General features: G+C 43.3%; 1 protein-coding gene across 2 annotated transcripts; it reads right to left on the bottom strand.

Moving 5' to 3' along the window:
- Positions 1–1,461: 1,461 nt before the first annotated feature.
- Positions 1,462–16,593, bottom strand: usp22 (ubiquitin specific peptidase 22). 2 transcript variants are annotated; one of them, XM_066665234.1, is made up of 13 exons: positions 16,127–16,593; positions 13,228–13,360; positions 10,111–10,224; positions 9,049–9,150; positions 8,592–8,758; positions 8,148–8,295; positions 7,034–7,139; positions 6,260–6,418; positions 5,901–6,027; positions 5,627–5,718; positions 5,340–5,402; positions 4,856–5,005; positions 1,462–4,119 (listed from the first exon to the last, which is right to left on the bottom strand). In XM_066665234.1, exons 1-13 carry the CDS (start codon positions 16,244–16,246, stop codon positions 4,077–4,079), a joined length of 1,524 nt encoding a protein of 507 aa, XP_066521331.1. In that variant the 5' UTR covers positions 16,247–16,593; the 3' UTR covers positions 1,462–4,076. The 2 variants fall into 2 exon arrangements, with proteins under 2 accessions (XP_066521331.1, XP_066521332.1); XM_066665235.1 differs by having other exon boundaries at positions 7,034–7,136.
- Between the last annotated feature and the right edge of the window lie 984 nt (positions 16,594–17,577).

Below are 17,577 nucleotides of genomic sequence, written 5' to 3'. Positions count from 1 at the left end.
CTCGAAACCTAGTAAAACACTAGCAGCCAGATAAAAAAAATACATTAAAGCAGCACTAGGTAAGATTTTTATTTTTGCTCCTCGGTTTTCTCCACAGTTGAAGAGTATAATTCAATTTTACAGCACTGTCTGTAATCAAAAGTGAGGGGAGAAGGGATAGGGTGGTTTCCTATCCTCCTCCTAAAGGTGAATTTGTGCAGTGACAAGCTAATCTGTTGATTAGCAACAACAGAGGCTCTATTCACCTTATTAGAGCTCAGTGGCATATTTCGATATTTTATGCGACAATATCACGATCATAAGTGAATAGGTAATTACCATACAAACCGTCATATCCGTGCGCCGTGTTATGCGACAGTAACACGAAAACTCCTCATTAAGGCGTCATTACCATCCGTTAATACCACGGTCTTGTTTTATTTACGGAAAATATAACGTTACTAATTCATTATTTGCTAAAGCAAATTTGCTCGAAGCAAATAAGAGCTAGAGAAATATCCTTTGCAATATTAACCATTTGAAAATTAGTCAAAATAACGTTAAGTGAAAGAAATGTTCTCGTTAGAGTTAAAGCTAAAGTAGGACACCAATAATAAGCATTGCTTAGGAGAAATATTATAATAAAATAATGTATGCCTTTGTTGGAATAAGAACCTATGTTATGTAATTCGCATTATGCCTTTTTCTATGAGTAATGACGCCTTAATGAGGAAGAGTTTTCGTGTTACTGTCGCATAGTGTTTGTATGGTAATTACCCATACACTTATGATCGTGATATTGTCGCATAAAATGTCAAAAATATGCGACTATTTCACAAATTGCAGTCCCCTATATATGTGACTATATCACGAATAGGTGGGAGACCGGGTTGTCACGCAACACGTCAGCTACCATTTAGCAACAACAACACAGCAACACTTGGAATATCATACCAACAACACCTAGCAACCCCCATACCACAGCTACCACCTAGCAACCAACTTGGCTTCCATAGCAACCAAATGGAAATATATTTACATTTACACTAGTTTACTAGACTATACACCATAGTTAGTATCTTCTAGAAAATTTAGTGTAAGTCAGCTGGACCATTTTTTACTGTTTGTTTTTTTACATTTTCAGACTAATTCATGCAATCCTGAAATGAAAGGGGGGAGAGGGGTGGTTTCCTACCCTCCCCCAGAAGTTACATAGTGTAGTTTCTATGGTGCTGGGCTTAGAGTAGCAACGACTGAGGATCTATTCTCCCTGTTACAGCTCAGTGGAGGATCACAATTTTAAAGTAAAATACTACATACTCTTGCTTTATTGCTTCATGCTTGAAGTTCACCTTCGCTTGACTGTGGAGGAAAACAAGGTGTATTTTCAGAGAACACCAGGCAATGTTGAAAGTGTGTGTGTGTGGAAGGTGGCTAATGACTAAAATTTCTCATGAAAAACAAAATGAGGTTTGTTTGTTTTTGTTTTTTTGTCAGTTTTCATTGATTTCTTTTACATACATACATATGATACATACATACATACTATACATACATACATACATACATCATTAACATTTATAAAAATCCACTCCTCCCACCAACATCTTTTAGAATCCAGTTTAGACAGCATGCCGAGGTTAAGTACTGATTCAGTACACACACGCACACGCACACACACACACACACAGAAACAGAGTGCCCGCAGTAACACTGTTCAGTCCAGCCATGCATTCTCTACTCATAATGCATCACACGCAAAACACGAGACGCTTTCCACGACCAAACAATTCACCAACAAACGCTCACTTCTCCGAAAGAAAAGACAAAGACAGTGAGAGCAAAATCCAACACAGCTGTGTTTCCTAAAGGACAACTCCACCCTTTTTCCCCAAATCCCCCATAATCCTGTGTGTGAGCTGTAAACACAGTGATGGAGAGGGTTTAATACAGAAGCTTGTGGAGTCTCAATTCTTTTCAATGGTGGCGAATGGAACCAAGCATCTCAACGTCTCCAACACACACTTAAGCTGTGTCCGAAACTGCGCCCTATTCACTGTATAGTGCAGTATTTTTGGGTTACGCCATTTTGTACGAGTGTCCGAAAACCTAGTGCACTTAAACAATCCCACAATGCACCACAAATTTATTGTACAACCCATGTACACTAGCTGACACTTGCAGATACCCATAATGCATGGCATTGTTTGGTAAAAACCTGCATGAGTTAGTGTCCGAGAGTGTTCACTACCCTCCTGAACTTAGTTCCCTATAATATTGCACTGTATAATGAGTAATATGGAGAATAATTAATAGGGAGCCATTTCAGACAGAGCACTAGTGTTTTATTTCCTCTCCACCTCCAGCAGAGACCTCCACCTGTTTCGAGAACTTAGAAAAAGGAGTGGAGAACTCAAATCTACATGTTTTACCCAGGCACTGAGAAGGTGGTAATTCACTTGTTAGGATGTCACTAAAAAGCCGATAAGCTCTTATTATAGTGTTCCAGGTGGTTGCTAGGGCACTGTAATTTCTTGTTAGGTGAATGCTATGGAGTTGCATTCCACCTATTAATTACAGTAGGATTTTTTTAAAGTTTAGATTTCTCTAAAGTCACTCTGTCAATGTATACTGAGGCACTTTAAAGGAACACCAAGTAAGATTTGGGTTTTTTTGCTCTTGAGGCTCCCCACAGTGTAATTAATTTTATAGCGCTTTACTGAACTCATTGGGGAGGATGTTTGGTATCCTACCCCTCTCCAAAATTTACACAGTGCAGTTTCTGCAGTGCTGAACCCAGAGTACCAACGACAGAGATACTATTCTCCTTGTTACAAGTCAGTTAAGCATCACAGTTATTTTTGAAGTTGTAATTTTAAGGTAAATATACTACATAGTGTTCCTTTAAGTTAATGCAGGACTGTGCATAATCCACTAGACATTCCCAGTGTATTGTGGGTAAATGCCAGCACTTTAACATCACCCTGGAAATTTTGATTTACAATACTGTGGAACTTAACAGTGCCCTAAATCTCAGATCCAACCTTCCGTGAGAAGCTTTTAGAGCGGGATGGCTGGTTCCATTCACTAACACCATCAAACCCATCTGACTCCAGCAGTTCCTCTAGAAGCAGAACGCTCTCCTTCACTGTGTTTATATTTCACATGGAGGATTACGGCGGATTTCACAAGAAAAAAAAAATACATGGAGGTCTTCTTTTAACAAAAACCGGAGACACTTTATCATAAATATAACACAGATGGGGCTCGTGTGGCGAGTCGGGGCAAGCTTCGTAAACAAGAGAATTCCATGTCTTATAAAAATATATGTCTATTTACACGTGATATATTTCCCTGCCCTAAAACAACAAGAACAGAAAGAAAGGATGAGAGAGGGATGGAGTGAGGAGAGCCAGAGGAAAGGCAGGACTGATTTTTAAAAGCCACCCTTCAACCCCACCTCCTTCACGTGCTCCACTCATCCCAGAAAAAGACAGAAAAAAGATGCGCAAGCTGGATTCATCTTCATACAGTAACAGTATCTAAAAGCTCATGTTCACAGATCATTCAGAAACAAAAAACTATCGAAAATCATCACATTTAACACCGCAGTCTCCTTCCGTTCTCTTCCACGTGCATCAGACTCCAAAAAAAACTGTGAAAAGAAGGAAAGAAAAGAAAAATAAAGGGGTTTCTTCCCTGGTTATCTGTGATTCTTGAAATGTTTGGTCATTTGGAGGTCAGGAGGACAAAGGGACCACAGACTGGACCGGAAAACTAAACAACCGAGTGGAAAATGAGTGAAAACAAAACAGAGTGCCCTCCCCTCGTCCACAGAGAGGAAAATCATAAAGAGTGGAGGACTCTCGTCCTTGTCCCTCTCTCTCTGTCTGTCTGTGGGGAGGGGCTCAGATGGATTCAGTCATCAGCTCTGAATGAGTGTGTTCTCCTTCTCTTTTTAATTCTTTAGATAAGGGATTAATGTTTATTGGTTCTCTGTTTGTGAGGCACCACTTGCTTCTCTTTTTCATTTTTCCAGCCTCTTCACTCTCTGGGTCCGTCTCTAAAACGTTCGACTTCAAATCTGTTTTCAGACGTTATTCATATTCGAGGAACTGTTTATGATAAAACAGCAGGTACCTGCAAAGAAGAAGAAGAAGAATTAAAACAAAGGCAGTAACAATAACCGTAATAATGACATTACACATATGAGATTTCTGACAGTGATCTGATTGGACTCGAGATATTTGTGAAGTGCTTATTTACAGTGCTTTTCCACTACAGGGTCCCTACTGGACTCTACTGGTGTCTCCTCCACCACCAGGTAAATCAGGTCCAGGTTTTGGAAGTGGGTTCTTGTTTAGTGGCTGTTCTCTCGTGGTTCAGAGCGAGACAAGTAGAAACCGTGGCGTGTAAACCTTGCAGAGTGCTGATTGTCCAAAGAGAGTTGTCACTCTACGCCATGCAACACAGACATCCAGCACCAACTCTCCATCTGTAAAATCTCCAGCTGCAGCAGAGATCACGTTTGTTTTTATCCGACTCACGACGGTAGCTTGTAAAATTACACTGTGGTCTTTTGTAGAGGTTCAAACGCTCCTTGGATCGGTGGCCGACGAAAGAATTCAGCGAGAGCTGGGCGCTAAACAAAGGAAGGAACAAACTCTACTGATCTGTCTGAACTGATGACGGAGCTGTGTTCAGTCCCAAACAACAACAAAGCCCACTATTCCCGTGAGAGACGGGGTGGGAAACGACACCTGATGCATTTCCACAGCGGAACACACCTTTGGATTGAGGTTTAAAAGTTTCACGTGAGAAAGTGGTCACAGACTAATAATGAACAGTTTCTGCGCCGCGCAGAGATGAGTCTTACCCCTCACTGTCCAGCACGTCTTTAATGCTGGCCTTAGTGATGATGGCATCGTCACATTTAAACCATTGGTCCTTGTGCTGGCGGATGAAGGTGGTGTAGTGTCCGCTCTCCAGCGTGCCCTGGTGATTCACCACTGCAAACAGAGAATACCTGCAAACGCAGACACACACATTCAGCAAACCCCAGAGGGGACTAAGCTTATTAAGACAATAACTAAAACACACTGTATTTAATCAAACAGTAACTACAGTAAACCAAAATGTAACCAGCCCCAGGTCAGGCCCCATGACTCCACACACAGCATCACTGCTCTAGAGGCCAGTGCTGGGGAGCTTCTGACCCCACTAATCCACGCTTAGCATGCAGCATGGTGAGCTTAGGCTCATGTGCAGCTGCTCCAAAGCATCCCATTTCGTTTTTCTACAGATGCTGTACTGGTTTAATGACGCACTGCAGATCTGCGCACATGTGATAAATGACTTACTTGTTATCGTTGTTTAAGGTGTCCCCCGCCTGCTGGTACTGTCCATTCATCCGGCTCTCTTTACTGTAATCACACACACACATCATCACTGTATTCTCTCAACACACACCTTTCACTCTACACAGGCAGAGCTTATTCAACTGAACTTACAAATATATACTTCATATATAATGCTTTGTTTTATTGCTGTGGCTGTTACACAGAGAGAGAAACAGGGAGAGAGAGAGAGAGCGCGACAGACACAGAGAGAGAGAGAGAGAGACAGGAGTTGTGTGCAAGTCACTCACCTGGACGCCATAAAGGGAGTCATGTCCAACTCTAAAGGAAAGGAAACGTAGGTTGTGATCTTCCGCCGGAGCTTCGCCGAGTGTTCAAACCTCTGCAGCAAAAGAGAGAGAGAGACAGACACAAAGACAGAGAGAGAGAGAGAGAGAGAGAGAGAGAGAGAGAGAGAGAGAGAGAGAGAGAGACAAAAAGAGAGACAAAGGAGAGAGAGAGAGAATGTCAGCTCTGTAATACTGAGGAAAAACCACACACACACACACACACACACACACACACCTTCAGGTGGAAACAGGCCACGATGGGAAGCCTCTTCATAGTCAGCTGTTTGGTGGATTCCTGGTAACTATGGCAACCGCTGCATTTGATCTTGGCACTGCTCCCCAAGTGCTCGGGTCGAGTGAATCTGCAGAAGCACAGAGTGTTAATGATACCTGCAGCGTTCTCCGTGGACCAACAGAACCTGGGTCACACACAGGGTCCACTGCTGAGGGACAGTGTTCTTGTTGAAAGTAAAACTCTTCAGAAAATCCCTGCGCTGCGCAGGTCAGTGGCGAGTGGGAACGACCTGACACTGGACGGTGCAGGTAACCGGGCCAAGCTACGCCCTAACAGAGCTCCAGGGGAAGAGTGTGTACCTGCGTAAACAGTCCGTGAGTGTGGTTGCTCCGGAGCTGTGGCTCTCTCCGTTAATGACGTTAACATCAGAACCGGGGCTCAGCGGCCAGAAGGGAGTCGAGGAACCGGGCAGGTCCAAGCTGATGTCCCAGAACGGGTCTATGGTTGTGGAGACACCGCTGTAAAAGAGACAAGAGAGAAAACATTAATTCTAGAACATGAGTGATGAACCTCTATGAAGACACTCTCAGGATTAAAGAGGAAATCCATCCTCGTTTCTTTCTGTGAGAAGCTTTCTGAGGAGGACGTCTGGTTCTGTTCATCTCCACTGTCCACTGCTCTGACTCCCACTGAAACACTGACCTTCACTGCGTTTACAGCTCCCTCAGAGGATTATAGAGCGATTTTTAGAATATGTTGTCACCATTTGACCACGAGATGGCACCAGAGTTTAAACTGCAGTGTAACGCTGGGGTGCTGACAGAGATACAGCATTATATTACACCACTGAATATTTCATACTTCATATTTCAGCTGAAAACTAAAGCACTATTGATTCCTGCTCCTATTTCACTACTGTGAATGAAGTAGGTCCCTTTGTACGTGCATCAACACACACACGATTGAATGTCTTTAAGACTTCTAATAAACTAAAATAGAGAAGAGATTACTGCTTTCTCTTTGTGTGCCTCTACCTCTCTCGCTGTCACTGATTAATGATCAGCTACGCCCTGAAGCAGCTGCACATGAGCCTAATGTAGCCATGTCCAGTGTGTATCAGAGTGGAGTCTTACTGGCAGACTTGGCAGGTGACGTCGGACTGCAGACCTCCTGTGAAGATCTGGTCGATGATGCAGTTGCAGTGGTTGGGATTGTTGGCCTTTTTCCCATTATCATCTCCTTAGTGGAGATCAGAACACACACACACGGGAGGGAGGGACAGAGTGAGAGACAGAGACCCTTAATCACATAGACCTATGTGTATCAAGATATGCAGTGGCTTTATGCTTTATGGATCAATGTTAACAGCTCTATAGTAATGGCTCTATCCAGCAGCACATTTACTGCTCTATGAAAATAGCTCTATGCTAACAGCTATTTGAAAATAGCTCTATGTTAACCTGCTATTTGATAACAGCTCTATGCTAACAGCTATTTGAAAATAGCTCTATATTAACTCACTACTTGATAATAGCTCTATGCTAACAGCTATTTGAAAATAGCTTTATGTTAACCAGCTATATGATAATAGCTCTACAGTAATGGCTATTTGATAATAGCTCCTTGCTAACAGCTATTTGAAAATAGCTCTATGCTATTGGGAAAAATGATAATAGCTCTATGGTTAAGGCTCTATGGAACAGCTCAATGCTAAAGGCTCTGTGGTAACAGCTCTAAGATAAAAAGGCTCTAAGGCAGGGCCCCGGGTCATATGTGGCCCACCGTAATATGTTAACTGGCCTCACTTTTAAGAATCATTAGTGACCTGCTGGCACTTGGCAGTTTTTTTTATTTCACCTGAAGGTAGCAGCAGTGCGCTAATGTATAGGACACAGCAACACCATGTTAGTGAACTCAGTTAAACTAAAAACACCATTCATTTCTCTGAGCCAACAAAGTAATGCACAGAATGACATTTGATGACGGCTGCTGTAAAATGTTGGATTTTACACTCTTGATCTCCTAAAATGAAATTTAGTAGTTAATAAATTGAAACTGTTTTGTAAATGAGTGTTTGTTTAAATTTTGAATACACCGTTATGAAAAATCTATGAATGATATACTTGGAAAGAGAGAATATAAATACATTTTCTTAAGAATATGACCCAGTTCAGTCCCTTTGAAAAATGTTTGGGACACCCCTGGGCTCAGATCAAGGCCCAAATGGCTCTATGTAGGCAGCTCTACCTTTACAGTGGCGGTGGAGCACATCCAGAGCAGCGATGAGAAATTCATGAGCGTCCTGCTGCTCATAACCTGCCAAATGTCGCGCATGCGTCCACACCAGGTGCAGCAGCCGAAAAGGAATGTGGGGGGAACGATGGCCCGAGTAAAACTGAGAGAGAGATAACCTACATTAGATATGTGATAACATCACAGTAACAACAAATTGACACAGGAATCTGGTGTAAATTTGAAAATTTATTTTTTGTGATGTTCAACCTAATAGCGCCCTTTTGTGGAGAAGCTGCAGACTGCTAAATAGCTCTGAGCAAATGAGCTCCAAACTAACAGCCAAGTGTTTTTGTGTTTAAAGCAGAGATGTTTTAGAATTCAAGCTACAGATTTGAGCAGTGAAACTCATTTGAAGCATCTGACCATTTCAGCTGTTTGGACCAAGTCAGCCCTTACCTCCTGAAAGAGCTGGGACATCTCACACACCAGGCAGGAGTTTGCCTGCATCTCACACTTGTGTCTGTCGGACAGGAAGAAGTCCCTCAGCAAAGGAGTGTGGGTCAGAGCCTGGACGATACAGTTCATAAAACATGTGTTCCCCAGGTTTATCAAACCCCTCAGACCTGAGAGAGAGAGATAGAGAGAGAGGGAGAGGTGTGGGGGAGGAGAAACAGATTTTACCCAATGAACACCTTAAAAATACATTTTATACATTTGCAAAACACTGATGAAGCTTATTTACGTGCCATCGTAGCAGGACTATATTATATAAAATATTTCACATTTCCAGTAATCCCATATTCCTATAAGAGTTTTCTCTAAGGGTTCCTGTAAGAATCCTGTAAAAGGGTTCTGTAATGGGGTTCTGTTACGGCGTCCTGTGAGGGGAATGTTGGAAAATGGAGGCTCTAACCTATGGTGCAGTTTGCAGTGATTTTCCGTCTCTTGGGATTGTGTCGGAGCAGCTCCAGTTCTCTCTTGGTTGGTTCCCACGTGGAATATTTCTCCCCAAATCCTGAAACATGGTGAAATCATCAAACTTTCATCAAAACCATTCCAATTTTCAATCTTATTTTAAAGGGAGAGTCTATGACTATGGGGAACTGCAGTTCTCTTTGGTTTGTTTAGGTCAGAAGCTCAGTGTCTTTTAAAGTGGAACGATGTGTTTAAGGAGAAATATTACTGTTGTTGGTACATGGCTGTAAATTGTAAGTGTTTGAATTCCCACAGAAACTCATGTGTAACTTGAGCTGTTAGGTTTTGTAGCATTTTCGCTCTGTGTTTACTTTCATGCAGTTAGCGCTCTCCTGAATTTAGAGTCAGTTCCACCTTAAGTAATCTAACTGTAACAGCAAAAATAAGTCAGTGTTACCCCCTATGGAGCAGGAATAGAGAAACATCCTCATCTCGGTTTAGATATTTAGTTTGGCGTTTCTCTCTGCTGTTTCTCTGCCGTGAGCAGAGAGAGAAAAAGCCTAGCATACCGGACCAAGACACTATTTATTCATTTACAGACACAAGGGCTTAGTAAATACATTAAAATGGTTTCCAACGCAAACCAACTGGAGAGTAGCAGAGGGTGCAGGCAACCACACAGTTCCGCTGAGACATGATGTCAGCTACTAGCTCTTTTCAAACTATTGCTGGACAGCTCAACACCCCGGAGGAGCACGCAACCCACCCAGATCTGTCATATCAGCGCTGTGCTTATATGATGGGGAGGAGGAGGGCTTCTGACCCACCCTGAGAGAGTGAAGCGAACTGTGCTTTCAAAGACACAGCTCAAGACGTACATCATGTTATATTTTGTTGAATAAAATGAGAATTGTGATTTTTAATACAACGTACATTAACAGGCATTTTGAAGCGCTCGATGTGGCTTAAAACTACACACCGCTCCTCTGTGCCTTTAGCAGTTCCACAGCCACATTATTCCAGCCAAAGCTCCGCATTAGGGTTTTCCCAAAGACATTACCTTGCAATTTCCATGCTTTCCTTTGTTCTTCTTTGGCAATCTGCTCCATGTCTTTATCGTATATGTAGTCTTGGCACACAAAGCAGTATATTCCACCGTACAAAAGGTCTATAGCTGAGAGAGAGAGAGAGAGAGAGAGAGAGAGAGAGAGAGAGAGAGAGAGAGAGAGAGAGGTGTTAGAAAAACAGAGAAGTGTTATATAAGCAGCATATGGGTGGGGTTTGAGTCCCTCTCCGGGTGACTGTCTGTGAGGAGCGTGGTGTGTTCTCCCTGTGTCTGTGTGGGTTTCCTCCAGGTGACTGTCTGAGGAGTGTGTGTGTTCTCCCTGTGTGTGTGGGTTTCCTCCAGGTGTCTGTCTGTGAGGAGTGTGTATGATCTCCCTGTGTGTGTGGGTTTCCTCCAGGTGTCTGTCTGTGAGGAGTGTGTATGTTCTCCCTGTGTGTGTGGGTTTCCTCCAGGTGTCTGTCTGTGAGGAGTGTGTGTGTTCTCCCTGTGTGTGTGGGTTTCCTCTGGATGACTGTCTGTGAGGAGTGTGGTGTGTTCTCCCTGTGTCTGTGTGGGTTTCCTCCAGGTGACTGTCTGTGAGGGGTGTGGTGTGTTCTCCCTGTGTCTGCGTGGGCTTCCTCCGGGTGACTGTCTGTGAGGAGTGATTAAAGATGCCCATGCCCATGATTAAAGAGTATATCAGCGAATTAACCCTCAGATGTGGAGACCCTGTCTTATTCTGCTAATGTGAAGGTCTACACAGTACCCCGGGTGTATTTTACGGGGCCTGTAGGGGCCCTCTTGCAGTCTATTCCTCCTGCAGTCGTCAAGGTGTACAGCAGAACTTCAAAACACCTATAAACTGCTGCATCATTCCCAGTGTCTGGGAAGAGCACTGGCTGATTGTGATTGGTCCAAACCATCCACTGGTGGCTCATAAGCGCTCGGGTCTAAACAGAGGTTAAATTTCACCTCAAAACTCATACGCTGTGAATGTAAACATGACTGCTGCAAAAAAAGAAAAGAGTGATAATATTTATTGGGGCATAAAATCAATGAAAATCTCCACCCTGGCAATGATGATGAAATAAGTGAAGGATGAAAAGAGAAATAAAAAAATAAAAACCTTCACTGACTCTCAGATCATCTTACACTTTTAAACAGTGAGAATCTCTCTTTCTCCCTCTCTCATATCGTAGGCCTTCAAGTAACCATGGAAACGGAGCAAGAGAAAGTGGAAAAGCTCAGGCAGATCAGGCCTGATGACAACTGTGAATGAACCACACAATAGAATAACCACAGAATAGAATAAGCAAAAAATTAATAATAATAATAAAAGAAAAAACAGCACACTCTCCCAACAAAGCTCTCTAAGCGGTTCTAGGTCGAGGAGCCATGGTTCTGAAAGAGGGGCAGGGTCTGAAGATGAGCTGCAAAATACTCTAAATACTTTAATTACTGTACATTTATCTGAATTGTTTATACCAGGGTCCTGGAGGTTCTGGGTTCGAGTCCTGCTCCGGGTGACTGTCTGTGAGGAGTGTGGCGTGTTCTCCCTGTGTCCGCATGGGTTTCCTCCGGGTGACTGTCTGTGAGGAGTGTAGCGTGTTCTCCCTGTGTCTGCATGGGTTTCCTCCCACGCTCTAAAAATACACGTTGGTAGGTGGATTGGAGACTCAAAAGTGTCTGTAGGTGTGGGTGAATGTGTGAGTGTGTGTCGCCCTGTGATGGACTGGCATCCCCTCCAGGGTGTCCCGTGATTCAAGGTAAGCTCCAGACCCATCTCAACTGGATAAGGGTTACAGACAATGAATGTCATGTTTATGTTTGAATTATATTGATACAGCATTTGAGAGCATGAGCAACTGGGTGAAATATTCACAGCCATTCAGACTCAAATTCAGATCTAAAACAAAAAAAATCCAGGCCAGTCATTCATGAGCATCCATAGGCTGTTATCGATTGGGTGGGGTGTGTCCTGGAACCAACCCCACCACACAGTGGATACGGAGGGATGGATATAAATGAGTAGGCCACAGAAAGAGAGGGACGCGCTGATGTCTTGATTAAAACCATTTAATTACTCTACTCTCTCGGCCTGTGGAGATTACTCAGAGTGTGTGTACTCCTTCTCCAACATCCCTTGTTCACAGCTAACCTAATTAAACCTTAAATCACAGTCCTGTGGGGGGGCATATGGAGGATGGGAGGGGTCACACAGGAACTGCTCCAGACTCTGTGATGAAGCCTGAACAATGCCGAGACTATCACTACAGCTGCACTTCTACAGTGCTTAATATTCTCCTGCCTCCCAACCCATCTGCCTACCCTCCTCCAGAAGATACACAGTGCAGGTTCTGCAGTGCTGAGCCCTGAGTAGCAGCGACAGAGGCTCTACTCTTGCTTTTACAGCTCAGTGCCGCATCGCAATGATTTTGAAGCTGTGATTTTAAGGTAAAAATATTAACTACTGTTACTTTAAAAACTCCATATCAATAACTCTCCATGCTCCCAGTGACAGCCAACACATGAGCGCCGTGAACCAACGTCACACAGAGTCTCCAACTCCAACAGCTCCTTAAACTGGACCAACACTGATCAAACCTCTTAACTCTACACTGTTAATGAAAATCGAACAAATCCCAATTACATTAACAAAGTAAACAAACAAACAGAGCAGTTATTACACCCCCTCGCTCTGTAATTACCCTCTTATCCTTCTCTGCAGGAGAGGAGATAATCACAGGCTCGGGAACCACTCTCCCGGACTGTGAACTCTGTCCAGAACTGGGTAAAAGTGTGTTTTAGGCTTGTGGCTCCTGATTTACCGAGACACAAACGGAGAGAGGCGCTAATAAACTGCCGATAAGCAGCCAGTCATCTTTTGACTCCGAACTCCTCGTTGGTGAGGTTATCCCAACTTTCCGAGCAGGAAATCTGACTTGTGTGGCGTTCCAGTTGAAATTTCCTACTTAAACCAGCCGAGTTTAAATGGAAATCAGCATTGGTCCCGAAATCAGGAGAGAGCCGGAGGAGACGGGACGCTCTGATTCAGGCTGAGACCAACTCTCCCTTTGCTCCTCATGGCTGTATTTTTATGGAGGTGTGTGTGTGTGTGTGTGTGTGTGTTACCTAGGTTGTGTCTCTTGGTCTTGGCGTGCTCGTGGATGTGTTTCTTTGTGAAGCAGCCGAAGAAAACGCAGTGGAGGCAGGAGTGCAGTCGGTTTAGATGAGCTCCACACATGTGACATATACATGATTTCGCCTGAGAGAGAGAGAGAGAGAGAGAGAGAGAGAGAGAGAGAGAGAGAGAGAGAGAGAGTGAGTGTGTTGGGGGGGGGGTAGACGGAGAATGAAACTGAATGTCTCTTTTCATGATGCTCATTATCACAGTTCTGTTCAGCAGCATCACAGTATCATGAGGCATCGTTACACACCTAGAAAAGACAAAGAGTGAAAGAGAAAGAGAGAGAAGGATGCAGGGATGTGAGGGTTTTATTACAGAGCTGAGGGTGGAGAGCAGGAAACGTATTGTTTTTCCTCTTGTTTTTTTTTTCTTCATTGTTGTAGTAATTTGATCTGAGACTCTAGGAGAAACAGGCCTGGGGTAACACAAGCACAGTAAAGACAAACACACACACACACACACACACTGTAATATCACATATTACATTATATATGGTATAGAATACATGTAAAATCAGGTATTATAATATATACCCATCCAATGAAGCACAGTACACAACAGCCAATCAAAACAGGGCTAATTTGCATATCTCACGGATATCTTAAAGGGCAAAATTGGTTCATAAAACTGCAAAGATGTTAAAAAATGAACCTTGTACCCAAACGTCCAATCAGGAGCCAGATCCTACAACATCATCATCGTCGACAGTAGGCCTCCTCTGTTTCTCTCCATGTCCTTGCTCTCTTCCTATCTCATTTAGTCTCCTAAACCCTTCTCTTCTTTTCTCTCCTCTCTTTTCCTCCTCTCCTCCATTCCTCCCGCATCTTTTGGAGTGTTTGGAGCAGTATGAAGAGAGGGAAAGGAGAATTACTAAATAACTCTGGGAACAGCCTCCACAGAGTCTCAGCTCTCTCCCTCATCCCTCTTCCTGAACCCCTGGGTCGTTTCCCTGGAAGCTCAGAGATACTAAAGCCTTCCAGGACACAGCAACCTCGCTTTGGGGGGGGGGGGGGTCTGGCACGGACACAGCTGTGTCTGGGGGGTTGGGGGGGTGCGGCTCGTATGGAAACAAAAGGTGGAAAATGAAACATGTCTGAGGGCTGGAATGGGAGTGAATTATTTATGAGAGGCTGACACACACACACACACACACACACACACACACACAAACACACACACACACACAGCTAATAAAGAGATGTTAGTGAACAGTGACATTAAGAGTAAATCTTTCTGAGGAGGACGTCTGGTTCCATTCACCATCACTATCCACGAATCTGACTCTAGAACTCTGTCTAGAACCAAAACACTCTCCGTCACTGTCTTTACACCTCAACCATCATGTGACGTGGAAGATTAAAAGTAATCAGTGGGATACCCCTTTACAACAAAGACCCTCAGTGAAGGTTCTAGATAACTGAAGCCTGAGGACATTTAAAGAGGGATAGGACTCTCTCTCTCGTGTCCTCAGGGACGCCCGGCAGTGTCCATCTTCTCTGTCCCTCTTCCTCCGTCACTCCTCCACTTCCTCTTCGCTCTGTCCCTCTGAGTTAATGCTGGTCTCCACAGCAACGAGAACGCCGCCGCAGAATGTCTCCGGCAGAGACGTACTTATGCCAAGAGAACGAGACCACACACACACATTCACACACAGAGTGTACACCTCACACACACACACACACACACGAGTACTAGGGGAATTCAATACTAATGCAATGTGAATATTACTGTAATTCTTTAGGAAAATTACAGGAATACTACTGGAATACTATGGGAATTGTACAGGAATACAACAGGAAAACAATGGGAATACTACGGAAATACTTGTGTAGTACCACATAAATATTGTTGGAATTGTACTGGAATACAGTGGGAATATTATTGAAATACTAATGTAGTAACACAGAGACACCATGGGAATTGTACAGGAACACTATAGGAAAACAATGGGAATATTACTGAAATACTATGGGAATTGTTCAGGAATACAGTGGAAATAATACTGGAATATTAGTGTAGTACCACCGGAATATTATGGGAATTGCACAGGAATACTACAGGAAAACAATGGGAATACTACTGGAGTAATACTTCAAATACTAAAAAGGTATACATGGAAATATTACAGGAACATTACTCAACACAAACACCACAGGAATACTCCGGTAATAACTACTGTAACAAAAGGCTTGAGTATCAATCCACACAGATGATCCAATCTTGGATATTTTCAAAACCAAACCTGATCAGCTTTCAAAACATTGAGCGCTGAGCTGTACCTGCGCTGATCCACATTAAAACATTGGGCTTGATGCTGATAGTGAAACCTGAAGAATGGGTCAGTACTGACCTCCCAGAGGAGGGAATCTGTCTCAGGAGAGAAGTGGGCACTGCACCACTTTAATAGCAGGTCATACAGAGATATCAGGGAGATATGAGAGAGAGAGAGAGAGAGAAAAAGAGATGGCAGAGACATTTGTGACATATTAGTGAGATATGAAAGAGTTATGGGGGTACGAAAGAGATATATAGGAGATATTAAAAAGATACGAGACAGATATGGTAGAGACGTTTGTGACGTATGTGTGAGATATCAGTGAGATATGGGGAACAAATGAGGGCGGTAGTAGAGAGATATCAGGGAGATATAAGAGAGAAATGGGGGGTATGACATAGATAAAATATAAAGGAGTAGACATAGTCAGATTTGAGAGAGGTTTCAGTGAGATATGAGAATGATATTAGTGAGATATGAGTGAGCTCTGAGAGAGATATCAGGGAGATCTCTGTGAGCCATGAGAGAGATATAAGGGAGACAGTTTTGTTGTATTTAGCTGTGTTTACCTTGTGTTTCCTGGTTTCAGCGGATCCGCTCCATACAAAGCACTGGTAAATGACTCTAAGGTTCTGCCTCCAGTTCTCCACCTTAAAGCTGTTCAGGTGGGAGCAGCCGGCCGGACTCATCCCATAAAACACATAAACACATCCGAACCGAACCGACGTTTCTGTGATATCACAGCCACACTTACTGCCACTGTTATTATTCTTATTCTCCACTAACCGCTCCAGCTCCACGCGGTGCACATGGGTCTGAAATTCATCCGTGCAACAAACCGACAGCGATCCTTTTACACAAAAAAAATCCACAAAGCGATCCAAAACGATCGGAACCGCGTTTCTTCTCTGCGCCAAAGCGCCTCTTTAACGCTGGGACTCGGCTCTTTTAATGGACGGCAATGGAATTCAAGTGAAACGAAGCTATCGGTCCAGCTCCGGACTCTGATTGGCTACCGGCTCATGCTGAGCATAGCCGGTTGGTAGATGCCCACGCCACTCTTCCGCAACTCCCGACTTTATGGTTTTGACTTGCGCTGTGATTGGCTACCAATCCTGTTCATCTGGCTTGTAGGTGGGCGATCAGGACGGAGTGCTGTGATTGGCTGCGAGCGGACGACTATCGCTTCCCTTCAACATGAAGCGTTTATTTAAAAAAAAAAAAATAAAAATACATATATATATATATATATATATATATATATATGTCACAAACTGAAACGCTAAAAATGTTATTTTTTGTGATATTATAAACGAGGATATATTATTATTAAATTTATTTGATAACTCTTTATTTCCCATGTCTCGAGCTCATTCACGACTTGTTTGTCTGTTATTGACTTCACTGTTCTCTACGTCACATCCGACCTTATCGCCCATGAGGACGTGTTCCAAACAGCTCCCTACTCCCTTCGTAGCGCACTACAAAGGTCCTACTGTAATCCAAAACATGAATATTTTGTCTATTCTGACATTCGGCGACGCGTACAAGATCCATACTGAACGAAATGTGCATTGTATGCGTCTACACTTATATAGTGTACTACACAGAGAGGAGAACAGTTTGAAACTTGTCAAATGCTAACGTTGTCTACTAGCACACACATTTACACAATTAAGGAGTGGTGATAATTTATTAATCTCCTTGTGGCAACAGATTTCACTTTTAACAATATGGTAGTTAAAACACACACACACACGCTCAAAATAGGGACGAATGGGCTGCAGTGCCCTGGCAGCATGGGTTTAAGTGCAGTCCTGGATGTTAAGGGAAGGAAACCACAGTTCCCTCACTCCCCCACACCCGTTTTTCCTGATGATCCAGGTAATGAACCAGTGGTCTTCCGGTCCCAGTTATTCCAGTTTATTTCATCAAGTACAAAACAAAACATGCATGGTTTCACTGTAGAATCTGTGTTGGTTGATACACTGTAAAGTTTGCAGGAAGCCATCATAATTGA

Source organism: Hoplias malabaricus, chromosome 3 (genome assembly GCF_029633855.1).
Source record: "Hoplias malabaricus isolate fHopMal1 chromosome 3, fHopMal1.hap1, whole genome shotgun sequence".
Taxonomy (NCBI): Eukaryota; Metazoa; Chordata; class Actinopteri; order Characiformes; family Erythrinidae; genus Hoplias; species Hoplias malabaricus.
The sequence above is the reverse complement of the archived record's forward strand: the minus strand, read 5'-3'. Positions and strand labels throughout refer to the sequence as shown.